This window comes from Sparus aurata, chromosome 2 (assembly GCF_900880675.1).
Source record: "Sparus aurata chromosome 2, fSpaAur1.1, whole genome shotgun sequence".
Classification (NCBI taxonomy): domain Eukaryota; kingdom Metazoa; phylum Chordata; class Actinopteri; order Spariformes; family Sparidae; genus Sparus; species Sparus aurata.
The window spans coordinates 13,360,758-13,379,800 of record NC_044188.1 but is presented as its reverse complement, the minus strand read 5'-3'; the positions used below and the strand labels follow the sequence as shown (position 1 = coordinate 13,379,800).

At 40.9% G+C, this 19,043-nt stretch overlaps 3 protein-coding genes across 10 annotated transcripts in view; 1 reads left to right on the top strand and 2 right to left on the bottom strand.

Annotated features, from left to right (window-relative positions):
• Nucleotides 1-19,043, top strand: part of LOC115595455 (muscleblind-like protein 1) — a 162,814-nt gene that overhangs the window by 36,678 nt on the left and 107,093 nt on the right. The window lies entirely within an intron of this gene.
• On the bottom strand, nucleotides 1,328-5,980 carry LOC115595491 (succinate receptor 1-like). 2 transcript variants are annotated; one of them, XM_030440070.1, is made up of 3 exons: nucleotides 5,876-5,980; nucleotides 4,037-4,107; nucleotides 1,328-3,807 (listed from the first exon to the last, which is right to left on the bottom strand). In XM_030440070.1, exons 2-3 carry the CDS (start codon nucleotides 4,037-4,039, stop codon nucleotides 2,833-2,835), a joined length of 978 nt encoding a protein of 325 aa, XP_030295930.1. In that variant the 5' UTR covers nucleotides 4,040-4,107; nucleotides 5,876-5,980; the 3' UTR covers nucleotides 1,328-2,832. The 2 variants fall into 2 exon arrangements, with proteins under 2 accessions (XP_030295930.1, XP_030295939.1); XM_030440079.1 differs by lacking the exon at nucleotides 5,876-5,980 and adding an exon at nucleotides 5,441-5,504.
• On the bottom strand, nucleotides 8,804-12,918 carry LOC115595486 (succinate receptor 1-like). Its single transcript, XM_030440056.1, has 4 exons — nucleotides 12,802-12,918; nucleotides 12,002-12,056; nucleotides 11,347-11,417; nucleotides 8,804-11,114 (listed from the first exon to the last, which is right to left on the bottom strand). Exons 2-4 carry the CDS (start codon nucleotides 12,033-12,035, stop codon nucleotides 10,140-10,142), a joined length of 1,080 nt encoding a protein of 359 aa, XP_030295916.1. The 5' UTR covers nucleotides 12,036-12,056; nucleotides 12,802-12,918; the 3' UTR covers nucleotides 8,804-10,139.

Here is a 19,043-nt window from a genome sequence, read left to right as displayed (position 1 = left end):
TGTGTGCTGGTACTCCATGCACATGTGCACTTATTTATCCCTCTGTACATGAAACAGTAGAACTGTTCCCAAATTCCTAACTGCTATGGAGGGATAATAACAGTAACGTGAAATGGATTATAGCAGAGGATTCCCGGAAACTGTTCATAATGTCTAGTGGTTTTGCACGGATTATACTTACATACAGTATGGAAAGCGCACAATTACTTACTGTGCTCATGGCAGGAATTTGAGTAAGTATGAGTAGGCAGGCACACACTGTTCCTTGCTGTAAATTTGCATCTTGTGTGGACATGATTTTCTCTCAGGTTTTTTTTTCTCAGAAACACTTGTGTTCAAGATCAAGCTTGAAGGTAAATCATGTCATTTTTTTAAAGGTTAAGTAATGACTTACTGAACTTTTGAAGCCGAAGCCAGACAAGTTAGGCTTTAATGTCTTCACTTAATGTTAGACTAGTGTTGATAACTAATTTAATCACCACAAAAAGTATTAATGTTTAGAATAAATTATTTTATTAACAAACAATAAGTTTACCACACAGCAACCTTCCTTAGAAGCCCTTATGTGCCCTCGTTGGCCCTTGTTACCTAAAACGCCAGAGATCTGAAATGCAATATTGGATTATCTTCCCAGGGTATAATTACATTAGGATATCATATTATTTGTAATATAGACGTTCGGGTTCCGAGTATGTCCTCATATGTACTTTATCTCTGCTTTTTCTCAAAGGCTCTGTCTCAACACCATCCCTCTGGGTTTTGTTATGAAACTTGAAATGCACACATAGAACACAGCCTGACTTTTCCTCCATGCTTCTTTTCTTTTTGTCTCCTCATTCCAGGAGAGACGCCAATGTAAATGAAATGACGGATCAAGCATGGTGTGATTAGTCATGAGTGAAAGAAAGCACCTGATCTCTTCTGTCGTTGCAGTAAAGCCCTATGAAGTTGAGTGTGTTTAATGGAGGGATTCGGGGCCTAAGTAAGGACCAAGGTCACTGACAGGCAAACATGAAGGAGGCTTTCATGAGATCTGAGACCTCCGGATGATTCCAGCTTAAGAAGTAGAAATTGGAATGTTTTTAGTTTTTAGTTTGAGTGGTTTCAAACACCAAAACAAACTAACCCAAAAACAGGCTGTATGGAAAAAAATATTATGTTCTGTGTCAAAACAAGAGCATGACTCAATGTTTTCCAAACAGCAACAACACTTTCACAGTAGCTGAAGTTTTTTTAAGGTCGGGTTGGTGACTCAACACTGATAAACATCACTACCGCCCGGAGCTCCGAAATAATCAGTGACAAAGAAGAAACAGAAACAAAAAGCTTTTCATTCAAATTATCTTTATTATTCAGTGGTAATGTTTCAAACTTGGAAATGTGACAGGCTACAAAGAAAAGGTACTATTTTGAATTGTGGTGCTGCTTTTGTGTGATTACAAATTTAAAGTGTCTCTAAGCTGACACCACAGCACATGCCTACATTGCAAATATACAGATTCACGAGAACAAAACAAACACAGCAATAGGATATGATGACCCATCAGCCACCCTGCAATTATCTTTATTCCAAGAGTCTGTAATCCATGTACATTACTTGGGAAAAAAAGCACAATAAAAGATGAAATGAAAATGAAAATACTGCTCATGACAGAGTTGAATAGGTCATGATGTAAGATGCTACATAACGTGCCAGCTGGGATCACTTAAATCCACGAAAAAACAAAAACACACAGAGATCAAAACATAACACTGTTTTCTTTGACCGATTTTCAGAATGATCAAAGAATCCTCGTTTAGTATGTGTAAAGGATAACAAATACAATTCTTTTAAGTGTTTTAATAGTAAGAGATCCCATTTCAAAAACTGCAGATAGGAAAGATATACAGGTAAAGTGCTGAGGAACAAAAACACAAGGGAAGTTCTTAGAAATAATCAGAAACTCAGCTACATTCAGAGAAGAACAATGCACCAAAGTCAAAGCACTGGTCCGCAGGGTTGAGTTAGGATTGTGTTAATACAGTGGAGTTCAGTCAGAGAGCTACATGCAATAGATTTTTTATGCAAATGCAGAAAATGGGCTGTGTTGATATTTGGCAGGTAGACTGTCACTCCCAACAAGCATGTACACCTAAACAAAGAACCTCACAAATTTTATCGAAAATATGATTACAACTGGACATCATGAAATTGATGAAATTAGTTTGACGGGACCTCGCATTACAGAGCGATTTATTTATCAGCCAACTAACAAATAAAAATCTGAAATCTGAAAAATCTGAATTTAACTCAGATCTATCTTAAGTCACAGAGAAAAACGAAATGTCCTACTGAATCTTTGCAAAAGATTGTACTTTTTCTTGTGATAAATACTAGATATAATAACAAAACAGCCAATTATCAGTTGAATTAAGATCACATTTCATGATGTTGACAGGTGAAACAGTACATTACTGACTGAAATGCACACATGCAAAAATAGTAACATCAGTCACCAAACAGTCATGTTCAGTTGCAACTGACTACATTTATGAATAATGAAACCATTTCAACAAATACATATACAACTATAAACAGAATGCTGTTTCCATGTGTATACATAAACAGAGTGTACACATTTACATAGCAACAGGTTCTGATCTTTAAATGTATTGAACTATTTTACATAATATTACTTTATCAAAATGGAACTTCCTCTTTCCTGATTCCCTGATGCGTTTTATGACGCATAATTGTGTAATATGTTTGTGGATATGGTCACTTCGACAAACTATCTTCGTCATTAATAGACAGCTTGGCAAATATTTCAAACACTACTCTCTTTGTGCGACTCAGGGATCTTGTGTTGAATTTTGTAGGGCAGATGCATTTTGCTGCTCTTTTTTTCTTGCCAGCTTTCTGACCTTTGTCACTAGAAGCTCTCTGAACTTGTCGCCCATGAGGAAGTAGAAGACAGGGTTAATGACACTGTGCATGAAGGCCAGCGGTCGGCTCACGATATACATGCCCTCTATGTACATCTTTGTACAATGAGGCAGCCCAGCCCAGGGCTGCCTTGATGCTATTCTGATATTTCTCAGCACATGGTAGGGAGTGTAGAGAACCAGAAACATGGCTGCAGCTGATGCAACAACCCTGAGAGGCCTCTTGAATGATGTTGTCTTGCGCTGTATAGCCCTTTCCTGGGCATGGAGCAGCTGTGCAATTTTGTAGGAGAAGACACAAAGTCCAAGCAGTGGGAGAATGTAACCAGTCATGGTTAGCCCTAGGCTGTAGCTGAATGGGTTAACCTGTCCTTGTAGGCTTGCATAATCTGTGCAGCGTTGCCAGTTTGCGCTGTGAAGGTCATCAATCATCAGTGCTATCATTGGAGCAATTTGCACATTGACAGCTAGCCAGCCCAGCCCGCTAACGATCAGTGCAGTGCGTGGCCTCAGCAGGTAGTGGTCTCGTGTTGGATGTTTCACGAGCAGGTAGCGGTCCATGCTCAGCAAAACCATGAAGAGGATGGATGTGTAAAGATTGACATGCAAGATATAGCGGTTGATCACACAAGCAGCGGCCATGGTTTCGGATTGGCCATTGGCATAGAGGTAGGAGAGCCGTGGCAACGTGCAGAGGAAAATAAGGTCGGAGACTGCCAGGTTGAAGAGGTAAATGTTGCAGCTCTGCCACGCCTGCAAGCAAAATATGTAACCAAGTACAACTAAAAGGTTGCCAGGAAAACCAATGGCAAACTCGATGGCATACGATGGTGATAGGAAGTACTTCTCCAGTATGTCATCTATCTCTGAACAATTGAATACCTAAGAAAACGGGAGGAGAGGAAAAGAAGCAGAAGCGAAGGGAGGGGAGGGACGTAGAAGGGGGAAAAGGGGAGAAGAAAGAAATGGGTGAGTAATGATAAGACCTGTAATGACTTTGAACTGAGATTTTAAGGATTATTCTAAATAACAGAGTAGAAACTGATTTCAGGTTCAAATTTTAACACATTTAGCATAACATAAATATTCTATGTGTCAGGATAAGACTTACCATTCTGTAGTTTTGCGGTGTTGCTGGTAGTGTTTATAGGCAGTGTTTCCGTGAGCAGGTGCAGCCACTATCTGTACAGTGGATACAGTAAACAGACGTGAGGTCACTGGTGCCTCTAATATGACATCCTGTAACAATAGCTGTACCATGTATGGCTTGCATACAGAGGCACTTTGGGTGTAATTTGGATATATAATAGGGGAATACAGAGCAAACACAACCTCCTGCTAGACTTAATAGGTTACTAAACAACTGTAAGTCTATGTTATTTTTTTATCAGGCACTAAAGCACAATCTCATTGCAGCTCTGGAATAGTATTGAAGTGGATATGATCCATCCACGTAACTATTGTCACTGCCGCTGTTGTGCCAGCAAAGTAGAGCAATTTATAGATCAACCGGCAGATTTGTCAATAGTTATTGTTCAGGTTTTAAGCAGAATAGATCGATGCAGAATTGAGTCGCCGGGCTTCTGTCACCTTTGAAAAAGTCCTCCTCCACTTTCAGTGTCTACAGTGGCCTCCCAACATCAGTTTCTTAAATGGTCTGTTGCTCCAAAGAGAGCTAATCTGCAGCCTTATTTTCCCGTGATGTTAAGAATCTTAACCCTTGTATGGTATAGTTTAAATTTTTTCTACCTGAAACTCAATTGTCAAAGTTTTTTCTGTGATAAACACAGACAAAAAAAAATATTGAGCACAAGTGCTACTATACCCCACACATTTACACAAATATAAAACAAAAGACAAACATAATTATTTACATATAAATTCAGAGTCTTCTGGTTCTGAAAGTGAATTTGAAGATGGCCTTCACTCGCAATATGCACCACAAGGAGCACCACAGGTGCTGCTGGAGCAGCCCAAGAGCCAGCAACTTAAATAAAAAACGAATCACACTTCCACTGTTAATTGTGTCCTAGTAGAGACTGATTGCAATCATTAAACATATATGTTATCTCTATTGTTTGAAATTGAGATAAAGACAATTTATGTTAATGGTTTATGAAGTGAAATTTTATTTCAGCATTGTTCTTAAAACCCCAAATATGTCCCGGGTCAATTTGATCTGAGGGATACCTAAAATACCTAAAAGTGAAGACAAAACAAGAGTTAAAGCAACCAATGGAGCTTTCATTTATGTCCTTGGCGTAGACACCCTCATTGTTTTTATGTCATCAAGGACAGTGTTACACTTAAGTGAAAAACTAGATGAGGATCTAAATGCAGACACACACAGGAGGCAGGAAATGGGTGAACAAAAAACAAGTTTAATTATACAAAAAGCTGAATGAGTACAAAAAAGCCAAGGGATCCAGAATGCACAAAAAGCTAGTCCAAAAAAACAAACAAAAAACAGATTTCAAATCAAAAGAGAAGCAAGAAACCAAAACCTGAAACATACCAAATGTAGGACGCAAGGAAACATTGAAGGAACGACGGACCAAGACGGAGTGACATGACCAAGACAGACAGACGCCATAACAGGGAACATCACTGAACGAGCTGACAAACACATGTGGGAAGTAAAGTCTATAAACACACTATTGAGGGGATCAGGAACAGGGGATGTGAGTGAGGTGGGAAAATGACAGGTGAGGTAATGAACAGAAAACACTGAGACGGGAAAACACACAGGAGACCCTGAAAAGCAAGGAGAAACACACAAGGGCACGGTTTCAAAATGAAACAGGAAATTAAGTAGTTGTAGTTAAGCATACCTAACTACAGTTTACAGTATATACTGTTTATGTAAAGCAATGAGCAGTTAAAATCTAAAGTGATGATCAAGAGAATAATTGATATCCATCCAAACTTTATTCTAAAGTTGTGTACTTACAATCTCCAATGAGCAGGCCAATTCTGCAGATATCAAGCAAAAATAGAAAACTTTCAAAAAATGCACAAAAACGAAAATTGGTTGTCGCATGTAAAATTAACTAAGACCACCCAATTCTTTCTTGTAGCATTATTTTTTGTTATGGCTAGCTGTTCAAGCAGCAATTTCTGGCATCACTCCCCTTTTCTTGTCTAAATTTTCTTTCTTAGCTTAGAGAATATCTTCTTCTCCAAAACAAAGGAAAAATTGCAAAAAGAGAAAAAATGTTTTATTCCTGAGTGATGCAGTATCTCTTGCTGTAGTGAGTAAATTCAACTACTTTTCTGACTTTTGTGGTCTACATACTCTTTCTTCTTGTCCTTATCAGGCATTCTCTGTCATTTCCTTCCTTTTATTTGGTACTTTCCATGTGCGTATTTCCTTATTTTTATATTCGTCTACTTAACCACATACACATTTATTTCCTCTCGGTGTGTAGGTGTCAGATGAGCACACTTCATTAATAGACAGTTTGACAAATATTTTAATATTTTAAACACTTCTTTCTTTGTGAAACTCAGGGATCTTGTGTTGAATTTTGTATGGCTGATGAGTTTTGCTGCTCTGTTTTTCTTGCCAGCTTTCTGACCTTTGTCACAAGAAGTTCTCTGAACTTGTCGCCCATGAGGAAGTAGAAGACAGGGTTAATGACACTGTGCACGAAGGCGAGCGGTCGGCTCAAGATATACATGCCCTCTATGTACATCTTCGTACACTCAGGCAACCCAGCCCAGGGCTGCTTAGATGCTATTCTGATATTTCTCAGCACATGGTAGGGAGAGTAGAGAACCAGAAAGATGGCTGCAGCTGATGCAACAACCCTGAGAGGCCTCTTGAACGATGTTGTCCTGCGCTGTATAGCCCTTTCCTGTGCATGGAGCAGCTGTGCAATTTTGTAGGAGAAGACACAAAGTCCAAGCAGTGGGAGAAGGTAACCAATCACGGTCAGCCCTAGGCTGTAGCTGAATGAATCGACTTGTCCTTGTAGGCTTGCATAATCTCTGCATCTTTTCCAGTTTGTGATCCTCAGGTCATCAATCATCAGTGCTATCATTGGAGCAATTTGCGCATTGACAGCTAGCCAGCTCAGCCCGCTCACGATCAGTGCAGTGCGTGGCCTCAGCAGGTAGTGGTCTCGTGTTGGATGTTTCACAAGCAGGTAGCGGTCCATGCTCAGCAAAACCATGAAGAGGATGGAAGAGTAAAGATTGACATGCAAGATATAGCGGTTGATCACACAAGCAGCGGCCATGGTTTCTGATTGGCCATTGGCATAGAGGTAGGAGAGCCGTGGCAACGTGCAGAGGAAAATAAGGTCGGAGACTGCCAGGTTGATGAGGTAAATGTTGCAGCTCTGCCACTCCTGCAAGCAAAATACATAACCAAGTACAACTATAAGGTTACCAGGAAAACCAATGGCAAACTCGATGGCATAAGATGGTGATAGGTAGTACTTCTCCAGTATGTCGTCTAGCTCTGAACAATTGGATATCTAAGAAGAGGGGAGGAGAGGAAAAGAAGCAGAAGCGAAGGGAGGGGCGGGGAGGGACGTAGGAGGGGGAGTGGGGAGAAGAAACAAATGGGTGAGTAATGATAGGAACATTTAATGAATTTGCACCGAGACTTTAAGGATTATTTTAAATAACAGAGTAGAAACTGATTTTAGGTTTCAGATTTTAACACATTCAGCACAACATAAATATTCTGTGTGTCAGGATAAGACTTACCATGCTGTAGTTTTACGATGTTGCTGGTAGTGTGGATAGGCAGTGTGTCCGTGAGCAGGTGCAGCCACTATCTGTACAGTGGATACAGTAAACAGACGTGAGGGCACTGGTGCCTCTAATATGACTTCCTGTAACAATAACCGTACCATGGCTGGCATACAGAGGCACTTTGGGTGTAATTTGCATATAGAATAGGGGAATACAGAGCAAACACAACCTCCTAGCAGACTTAATTGTTACTAAACAACTTTAAGTCTATGTTATGTTTTTATCAGGCACTCAAGCACAATCTCATTGCAGCCCTGGAATAGAATTGAAGTGGATATGATCCATCCACGTAACTATTGTCAGTGCCACTGTTGTGCCAGCAAAGTAGAGCAATTTATAAATCATCCGGCAGATTTGTCGATAGTTATTGTTCAGGGTTTTAAGCAGAATAGGCTGATGCAGAATTGAGTCGTCTGGCTTCTGTCAAGTTAGAAAAGCCTCCTACAGTTTCAGTATCTGCAGTTGCCTCCCAACAGAACCTTCTAAAATGATCAGTTGCTCAAAAGAGAGCGCATCTGCAGCCCTTATTTTCCCGTGATGCTCAGACTCTTAACCCTTGTATGATATTTGGTTCAGATCAACCCATTTCAAATTTTTACAAGAAGAAAAATGGTACAAGTATACTTTTTTTTACTTAAAACTAAATTGCCTTAGCTTATTTTATGTGATAAACATGTACAAAAAATAATAATTGAGCATACGTGTTACTATAGCCCACACATTTACACATCTTTCATATGGTCTTCGGGTCAGTTTGACCCGCATACACAGAAACACACAGAAACATTCCCACACACACGCAAAGACACAAACAAAAAACAAACAAACATAATAATATAGATATCAATTCAGAGTCTTCACTTGGAATATGCACCACAAGAAGCACCACAGGTGCCGCTGGAGCAGCCCAAGAGCCAGCAACTTAAAAAAAAATGAATCACACTTCCACTATTAATTGTGTTCTAGTAGAAACTGATTGCAATCATTAAACATATATGTTATTGCTATTGTTTGAAATTGAGATGAAGACAATTTATGTTAATGGTTTATAAAGTAAAAGTTTATTTCAGCATTGTTGTGAAGTGAAGACAATACAAGGGTTAAAGCAACCAATGGAGTTTTCATTTATGGCCTTGGTGTGGACACACTATAGTTTTTATGTCAACAATGACAGTGTTAGACTTAAGAGAGAAACTAGATGAGGACCCAAATGCAGACACACACAGGAGGCAGGAAATGGGGGAACAAAACTGAGCTTTATTATACAAAAAGCTGAATGAGTACAAAAAAAAACAAGGGATCCAGAATGCACAAAAGCTATTCAAAAAGACAAAAGACAATGTAGCAACTGATCAGCTCAAACAAAGTGCAAAGAAAAAACAAAATTCAAATCAAAAGAGAAGCAAGAAACCAAAACCTGAAACATACCAAACGGGAGACACGAGGAGACATTGGAGGAATGACGGACCAAGACGGAGCAACATGACCAAGACAGACAGATGCAGTAACGGGGAACATCACTGAATGAGCTGACAAACACATGTGGGAGAACAAAGACTATATACACAGACACACTATCGAGGGGATCAGGAACAGGGGAGGTAAGTGAGGTGGGAAAAGGACAGGTGAGGTAATGAATGGAAAAACACTGAGAGGGAAAAACACACAGGAGACCCTGAAAAGCAAGGAGAGACACTCAAGGGCACAGTTTCAAAATAAAACAGGAAATTAAGTAGTTGTAGTTAAGCATACCTAACTACAGTTTACAGTATGTACTGTTTATGTAAAGCAATGAGCAGTTAAAATCTAAAGTAATGAACAAGAGAATAATTGATAACCATCCAAACTTTATTCTAAAGTTGTCTACTTACAATCTCCAAAGAGCAGACCAATTCTGCAGATTTCAAGCAAAAATGGAAAAACTTTCAAAAAATGCACAAGAACAAAAATTGGTCGTCGCACATAAAACTAAGTAAGCCCATGCAATCCTTTCTTGTAGCATTATTTTCTGTTATGGCTAGCTGTTCAAGCAGCAGTTTCGGGCATCACTCCCCTTTTCTTGTCTAAATTTTCTTTCTCAGCTTAGTGAATATCATCTCCTCTAAAACAAAGGAAAAACTAAAAAAAGAGAAAATATGTTTCAGTTCTGAGCGATGCAGTATCCCGTGCTGTAGTGAGTAAGTTCAACTACTTCTCTAACGTTTATGGTCTACATTCTTTTTCTTCTTGTCCTTATCAGGCATTCTCTGTTATTTGCTTCCTTTTTCTTGGCACTTTACATGTGCACCTGTGTGTTTCCCTATTTTTATATTCGTCTACTCAACCACATACACATTTATTTCCTCTTTTGATCTCAAATAAATATGAGATAGGTGTCAGATGAGCACACGTCATTAATAGACAGCTTGACAAATATTTTAATATTTTAAACACTTCTCTCTTTGTGCGACTCAGGGATCTTGTGTTGAATTTTGTATGGCTGATGCGTTTTGCTGCTCTGTTTTTCTTGCCAGCTTTCTGACCTTTGTCACTAGAAGCTCTCTGAACTTGTCGCCCATGAGGAAGTAGAAGACAGGGTTAATGACACTATGCACGAAGATCAGCGGTCGGCTCACGATATACATGCCCTCTATGTACATCTTTGTACAATGAGGCAGCCCAGCCCAGGGCTGCTTAGATGCTATTCTGATATTTCTCAGCACATGGTAGGGAGAGTAGAGAATGAGAACCATGGCTGCAGCTAATGTAACAACCCTGAGAGGCCTCTTGAATGATGTTGTCTTGCGCTGTATAGCCCTTTCCTGGGCATGGAGCAGCTGTGCAATTTTGTAGGAGAAGACAAAAATTCCAAGCAGTGGGAGAAGGTAACCAATCACGGTCAACCCTAGGCTGTAACTGAATGAATCAACTTGTCCTTGTAGGCTTGCATAATCTCTGCATCTTTTCCAGTTTGTGATCCTCAGGTCATCAATCATCAGTGCTACCATTGGAGCAATTTGCGCATTGACAGCTAGCCAGCCCAGCCCGCTCACAATCAGTGCAGTGCGTGGCCTCAGCAGGTAGTGGTCTCGTGTTGGATGTTTCACAAGCAGGTAGCGGTCCATGCTCAGCAAAACCATGAAGAGGATGGACGCGTAAAGATTGACATGCAAGATATAGCGGTTGATCACACAAGCAGCGGCCATGGTTTCTGATTGGCCATTGGCATAGAGGTAGGAGAGCCGTGGCAGCGTGCAGAGGAAAATAAGGTCGGATACTGCCAGGTTGATGAGGTAAATGTTGCAGCTCTGCCACTCCTGCAAGCAAAATACGTAACCAAGTACAACTATAAGGTTACCAGGAAAACCAATCACAAACTCGATGGCATAAGATGGTGTTAGGTAGTACTTCTCCAGTATGTCGTCTAGCTCTGAACAATTTGATACCTAAGAAGAGGGGAGGAGAGGAAAAGAAGCAGAAGAGAAAGGAGGGATGGGTAGGGATTGGGGGGGGGGGGGGGGGGGGAGAAACAAATGGGTGAGTAATGATAGGTACTGTAATGACATGGGAACTGAGACTTTAAGGATTTTTTTAAGTAACATAGTAGAAATTGATTTCATGTTCAGATTTTAACACATTCAGCACAACATAAATATTCTGTGTCAGGATAAGACTTACCATGCTGTAGTTTTGCGGTGTTGCTGGTAGTGTGAATAGGCAGTGTGTCCGTGAGCAGATGCAGCCACTATCTGTACAGTGGATACAATAAACAGATGTGAGGGGAACTGATGCCTCTAATTTGACATCCTGTTTCAATAGATTACTAAACAACTGTAAGTCCATGTTATCTTTTATCAGGCACTCAAACACAATCTCATTGCAGCCCTGGAATAGCATTACAGTGGATATGATCCATCCACGCAACTATTGTCACTGCTGCTGTTGTGCCAGCAAAGTAGAGCACTTTATAAATCATCCGGCAGATTTGTCGATACTTATTGTTCAGGGTTTTAAGCAGAATAGGCTGATGCAGATTTGAGTTTTTTGCCTTCCGTTAACTTAGAAAAGCCTCCTACAGTTTCAGTATCTGCAGTTGCCTCCCAACAGCACCTTCTTAAATGATCAGTTGCTCAAAAGCAAGCTCATCTGCAGCCCTTATTTTCCCGTGATGCTCAGACTCTTAACCCTTGTGTGGTATTTGGGTCAAACTGACCCATTTCAAATTTTTACAAAAAGAAATATGGTACAAGAATACATTTATTTTCACCTGAAAATCAATTGTCTTAGCTTATTTTCTGTGATAAACATGTTCAAAAAAAATAATTGAGCATACGTGTTACTATACCCCACACATTTACATCCTTCATATGGTCTTCTGGTCAGTTTACCTGCAAACACAGAAACACACAGAAACATTCCCATACACACATACACAAATATAAAACAAAAAAAAACAAACATGATAGCTTAGATATCAATTCAGAGTATTTTGGTTATGAAAGTGAATTTGAAGATGGCCTTCACTCGGAATATGCACCACAAGGTGCCGCTGGACCAGCCCAAGAGCCAGCAACTTAAAAAAACCGAATCACACTTCCACTGTTAACTGTGTTCTAGTAGAGACTGATTGCAATCATTAAACATATATGTTATCTCTATTGTTTGAAATTGAGATAAAGACAATTTATATTAAGGGTTTATGATGTGAAATTTTATTTCAGCATTGTACATATAACCCCAAAAATGTCCCGGGTCAATTTGATCTGAGGGATACCAGAGGGTCCTAAAAGTGAAGACAAAACAAGAGTTAAAGCAACCAATGGAGCTTTCATTTATGTCCTCGGCGTAGACACACTACTGTTTTTATATCAACAATGACAGTGTTACACTTAATGGGAAAACTGGATGAGGACCCAAATGCAGACTCACACAGGAGGCAGGAAATGGGGGAACAAAACTGAGCTTTATTATACAAAAAGCTGTAAGAATACAATAAAAAAGGGATCCTGAATGCACAAAAAGCTATTCAAAAAGACAAAAGACAATGTAGCAACCAATCAGCTCAAACAAAGTGCAAAGAAAAAACAAAATTCAAATCAAAAGAGAAGCAAGAATCCAAAACCTGAAACATACCAAACGGGAGATACGAGGAGACATTGGAGGAACGACGGACCAAGACAGAGTAACATGACCAAGACAGACAGACACAGTAACGGGGAACATCACTGAATGAGCTGACAAACATGTGGGAGAACAAAGACTATATACACAGACACACTATCGAGGGGATCAGGAACAAGGGAGGTGAGTGAGGTGGGAAAAGGACAGGTGAGGTAATGAACGGAAAAACACTGAGAGGGAAAAACACACAGGATACCCTGAAAAAGCAAGGAGAGACACACAAGGGCACGGCTTCAAAATAAAACAGGAAATTAAGTAGTTGTAGTTAAGCATACCTAACCACAGTTTACAGTATCTGTTAAGCAATGAGCAGTTGAAATCTAAAGTGATGAACAAGAGAATAATTGATAACCATCCGAACTTTATACTTAAGTTGTGTACTTACAATCTACAAAAATGGAAAACTTTCCATAAATGCACAAGAACGAAAATTGGTTGTCACACTTAAAACTAACTAAGACCATCCAATCCTTTCTTGTAGTATTATTTTCTGTTATGGCTAGCTGTTCAAGCAGCAATTTTGGGCTTCACTCCCCTTTTCTTGTCTATGTTTTCTTTCTCTGCTTAGAGAATATCTTCTTCTCCAAAACAAATAAAAAATACAAACAGAGAAAAAAGTGATGCAGCGATGCAGTACCCCTTGATTTGGTGAGTAAGTTGGACTACTTCTCTCAATTTTATGGTCTTTTTCTTCATGTCCTTATCAGACATTTCTCTGTTATTTCCTTCCTTTTCTTGGCACTTTCCATGTGTGCGTTTCCTTATTTTTGTATTCTTCTACTTAACCACACACACATTTATTTCCTCTCTTGTTCTCAAATAAATATGAGACAGAGGTCATATGAGCACATATCCTTCTGTATCATTTACTCTATTGAGTAAAATCTATACCTATACCTATATCTAAATGCAATGCTTTATAAATCAAGTCGCCATGACAGTTCCAACAGTCACTGATGCGTAGACCACCGGCACTTGAATTGCATCAGATGTGTGAAATTGGCAAACTTGTACTATTTCTGTCATGAAGAAAATTAAGGCCATTAAAAAGTATTAAAAAGTAATAAACGTCATCTAAGGAGGTATTACATTTTCGAACCACCATACAACTATGAGTTTGTTTTCCATTCGTGGTAAGTGCAGGCCTATCTCCTAAAAATCGTGTGAATTTATTTATATAAAATATATGTGCGAGTAGGACCTGAGAGGTATCGATGATGTGACGTCAGACAATGTGCGACGCAGTAAAACTATTAGAGCCTCAGTCTATGCTCCAACTGGATAGCACACGGCTGGCTTGCTGCCAAAAGATTCCAAAAGTTTGCTACTATTGACGAAGTCATGGGGAAATGTAATTTTTCAGACCTCTGGTTAGAGGACTCGAGATTCAAAGACTGGCTTAGGCCAGTAGTTGGTAACAGCCGAGAGGCTTAATGCCAGATCTGTAAAAAGACAGTGAATATCACCTGGATGTGACTGTGCAAGGCACGGGTCGGGTATTGGTAGAGATAATGACCGGCCACCGCTGTCAATGTTTTTGGTGCCTCTGATTCATGTCTTCATGTCACTCCGCAAATAGTCCATTCATTTGTCACGATGGAACTTCAGTAAAAGCAGAGCTCCACCAAAGAGCCTGCAATCATTGCGGAAGGTTATCCGACATGTCAGTGTTTCTTCTATATGCATTCTGCTGCTGGATTTTCAGCGCTGCCTCAAAAAAAAAAACAAAAAAAAAAACATGATTTTTGTAGGTTTAATATCACAGGCGAATGGCGAATTTAAGTTGCACAGAGTGAACGCACTACACTGTAAGTTATATAGAAATTGATTATTATTGTCATTACTGCTATTTGTATAGAGCCCGGGGTGTGACAATCCAGATCTGTCAGTATTTCAAGGCAGCAGGAACCTGGAAACGGTAGATGGTCCCAGGGGCCCGTGGTCCATCAGAAGGGAGCCTGAAAGAAAGAGGGGAGGAGGAGAAGGAGAAGGGGAGAGAGAAGAGGAGGAGGAGGAGGAGGAGGAATCTATAGAGTGTAGAGAGTGACACAGCTTGCAGCTTGTGGGAACAGAAAACAAAAACAAAGGTTAGAGAAATACGATATTGATCAGAATAAACATATTGTTTCTCGTCGGCAGCACACTGTAAATCTAGTACTATAGGAACTCACTGAGACTGACACCTAGCCACTGAAGAAGCTTAACATTGATATCAATGGCTAATTAAAGGCTAAATCGAAGAAGTGAGTTTTGAGTTTGGATTTAAAGGCGTCAACACAGCCAGATTGTCTGATGTCAGCTGGGAGATTATTCCAGAGAAAAGGAGCCCGATAGGGAAAAGCCCTGCAGCCAGCTGACTTCTTCTTTATCCTGAGAACCATCAGGAGCCCTGAATTTTGAGAGCGTAATGCCCGAGTTGGAATATATGGTGTAATGAGATCTGACATGTACGACGGGGCAAGGCCGTGTACAGTTTTGTATGTCATCAGCAGCACCTTAAAGTCTGATCTTAGATGTACTGGGAGCCAGTGTAGAGTTGCTAAGATTGGTGTAATATGATCACATTTTCTTGTAGGTGTTAATATTCTAGCTGCAGCATTCTGAACCATCTGAAGACTTTTAGTGCTCTCACGTGGAAGACCTGAGAATAAGGCATTGCAGTAATCCAGCCTAGACGAAACAAAGGCATGAATCAGGATCTCTGCATCCGTGGTGGACAGGAAGGACCTAATTTTAGCTATATTGCGCAGGTGGTAGAAGGCGATCTTGGTAATTTCTTTGATGTGCTGATCAAAAAAGAGTGTAGAATCAAAAGTGACACCTAGATTCTTGATGGTTGAACTATGAGAAATAACGCAGTTGTCGAGAGTTACAGTCACCTGATCAACATGGTGTCTCTGTCTGGCGGGGGCGATGGCCAGCATCTCAGTTTTTTCCGAATTTAGGAGCAGGAAGTTCCACTTCTTCACTGCATAGATAGGTCTCTAGTCTGGTGATTTGAGATTTGTCATCAGCTTTTATGGGCACATTCAGCTGATTGTCGTCCGCATAGCAGTGGAAATGTATTCCATAGCTCTGAATAATTTGGCCGAGAGGTTAAATATAGAAAGAGAAGAGCAAAGGGCTTAGAACAGAGCCCTGGGGAACTCCATACTTCACAGCAGTAAAATTTGATGAAGTACCATTGTAAGAAACACATTGTGTTCTTTCGGACAGGTACGATTGTAGCCAGGCTAGAGCCAGGCCAGAGATGCCAAATTGACTTTCAAGTCGCTCTGACAATATGCCATGATCTATAGTATCAAATGCAGCGCTGAGATCCAGTAACATAAGCATTGAGGTGGAGTTAGAGTCTAAAGTAAGTAAAATGTCATTTACCACTTTAGTAAGGGTGGTTTCGGTGGAGTGACAGGCTCTGAAAGCTGATTAAAAAGGTTCCAGGAGATTATTATTGAGTAGGTAGCCTGAAAGTTGTTGGGACACGACTCTTTCTAAGACTTTAGAGAAGAAGGGAAGGTTGGATACTGGTCGATAGTTATTAAACGATCCTGGGTCAAGGTGTGGTTTCTTAAGTAGAGGCTTAACCACAGCAGACTTAAAACTAGAAGGGACAACATCAGTCATGAGTGATGAGTTAACAATATTTAACATTGTTGGTCCCAGTGCTGGCCATAGTTCACCGACTGTGTTTTTTGAGTAAGTTTAGCCGCGGTGTTGAAGAGAAATCTAGGATTGTGTTTATTATTGTTTATTAGGCTGAAGAAATATGCTGTTCTAGCAGTATTTAGAGCATGCTTATAGTTTAGTACACTATCACGCCAAGCAAGATAAAAAACGTCCAATTTAGATTTACGCCATGCTCGTTCCATTTTCCTGCAGGCCTGCTTGAGATCTCGGGTTTCGTCAGTAAACCAGGGAGTAGATTTCTTTGTTCGTCTTGTCTTGGTAGAGACCGGTGCCACAGAATCGAGGAGCGAAACAAGTACTGAGTTCACTTCATTTGTGAGGCTTTCCACAGGTTTTGTTACAGTCGTAAAAGGAGCCAGGACCCAAGGCACTTTATCACTGAGCGTCGTTATGATATGACGAGAAGTAAAAACTTTTTTGTCACTGACCAATGGACAGGCTAATGAAGCAGTAGTGATTAGCTTCAGTATTTTATCATGTAAGACTGTGTAAGGTGCTTGCTGAGACATTTCCCCACTGTCAGAGGTGGAGATCATGATAAGATTATTATGATTTACACATTTAAAGGATTCAGTGATAAAGTGGCGAGGGAAGGTGACAGTCTCAATGTTATGAACTAAGCTATCAGTCTGGTATTCTGCGCTATCTCCCTGACCGACCATGTTAACTAGGCTAGTGGACTCCATACCAGCACTAACAATAACACTAGCAGGCTCTCTGGAGACCTGTAACCTGCGTGTTACATCCCTTGTGTCAAACCTGCTTCAAACACCTGTCTATATTGCTAGACAAAACAGCAGCGCCGACTCCAGTAGGATGTAGGCCGTCTGCGCTCAGCAGGTGGGGGCGACCCCAGAAAGAGGGCCAGTTATCTACGAACCTGTATCCCTGCTCCCTACAGTGATGCGCCAGCCAGCGGTTCATAGCTGTAAGCCTACTGTACATCTCATCATTACCCCGCTGGGGTAAGGGACCAGAGACAAGTAATTGATGCTGACACATCTTTTTTGCAGCCTGAAAAGTCCTGGCTAGACTATCTTTTGTAATCTCAGACTGCTTCTGACGAATATTGTTTGCGCCAGCATGAATTACAATGTTGCTGTAGCTTGTAGTGCTGTGTGCCTGAGTTCCCTGTTTATCCCTGCGTGATGCCAGCACCCTAAGATTAGCCTCTATTTTGGAAGGTCTGGCCCCAGGTAAACAGTAAACAGTGGCTGACGACGCTAGCTTATTGTTGCGGGTAATGGAGCCCCCTATCACTAGCGTGTGGAGTTTAGCCCCGTCAGCCGGGGCTGGGGAGGCACGCGAGCCAGCCGGGCTAACAACTGGGCTAGCAAGGACAGAAAACTGGTTAGCAGCCAGGAGGGGTGACTGCTGACCAGCCCACACAACCGGTGAACTGCTCCTGCGCCCTCTCCCATGCCGCGACCGAGCAGGAACAAACTCCACAGCAGCTGCCGATGAGACTGAGCTAGTGCTAAGGCTAGCAGGCCTGCTATCAGGCCCGGAGCTAACACGATCTGCAGTGCCCGTGTTTCTAGCTGAAAGAAGCTGCTCTAGCTCACGGACCCGTCTCTCTAGTAGAGACACCCTATCAGTAACTGCAGAACAGTCAGCACAGGCCATCGTAACACTTGTTTATCGAGGCTGTGTTGACTGTGGTGAAAGGCAAAGAAGCAATGGGCTAAGCTAGTTTGAGGAACCTAACCGGGCAGCAACAGACTACCCAGTAAAAGAAGCTCAATTCAACAAAATACGTACAGGTTATAAAGTCTAGCGTTAGCTACGGTACAAAACTTGTGTGACTATGAAGACTAAGAAATCAAAGAAGCATAAACAACTAAGATAGACGGTGAAGGAGAGAGACACAGCAAACACAATTTTCGATCTCACGGAAGTCCCGATGTGTGTCACAGGCGGCATCAAAGGCGGTGTCACAGGCGGCGAAGGGGTGAGGGAGGGAGGCGAGAGTTAATTCCAGATCAACAACCTCAGCCAGGTTCACTGGCTACAAATCACTGTTTAAGTTAAGTGACTGAAATCCTCGTCATCCTATTCAAAGGCTGCAAAAGCTGACACATTGAACCAGAGTGAAGTTAGTTTTAGGTATGGTATTCGGCGGATATTCCCTCGGGTCCAGCCGCGACTTTACTGAGGTTTGCCCAGTAGTAGCAGCAGGACGACGGTTAGCTCACCTTCCGAGCACCTCGCGCTGAATCCCTGGAAACTGATTTAGTGGCCGTCATTAAATTACTTGGCATAGGTATATTGATACAAAATGATTGCAGTTTTTTCAATATCTTCCATGTCATGTGACCCAGTGACTCCAATTCAGCAGCAAATTGTATTAGTAAACTGGATGAATGAGACACACCTATTTTTATTGTTTTTATTTTTTCTCAATAGCTTCCATGTCATGTGGCCCACTGACTTCTGAAACAGATTCTGTTTCCATAAAAAATATAAAATAATAAAGAAAATAATGGTAAAAAAGTTCTCTAATGCTC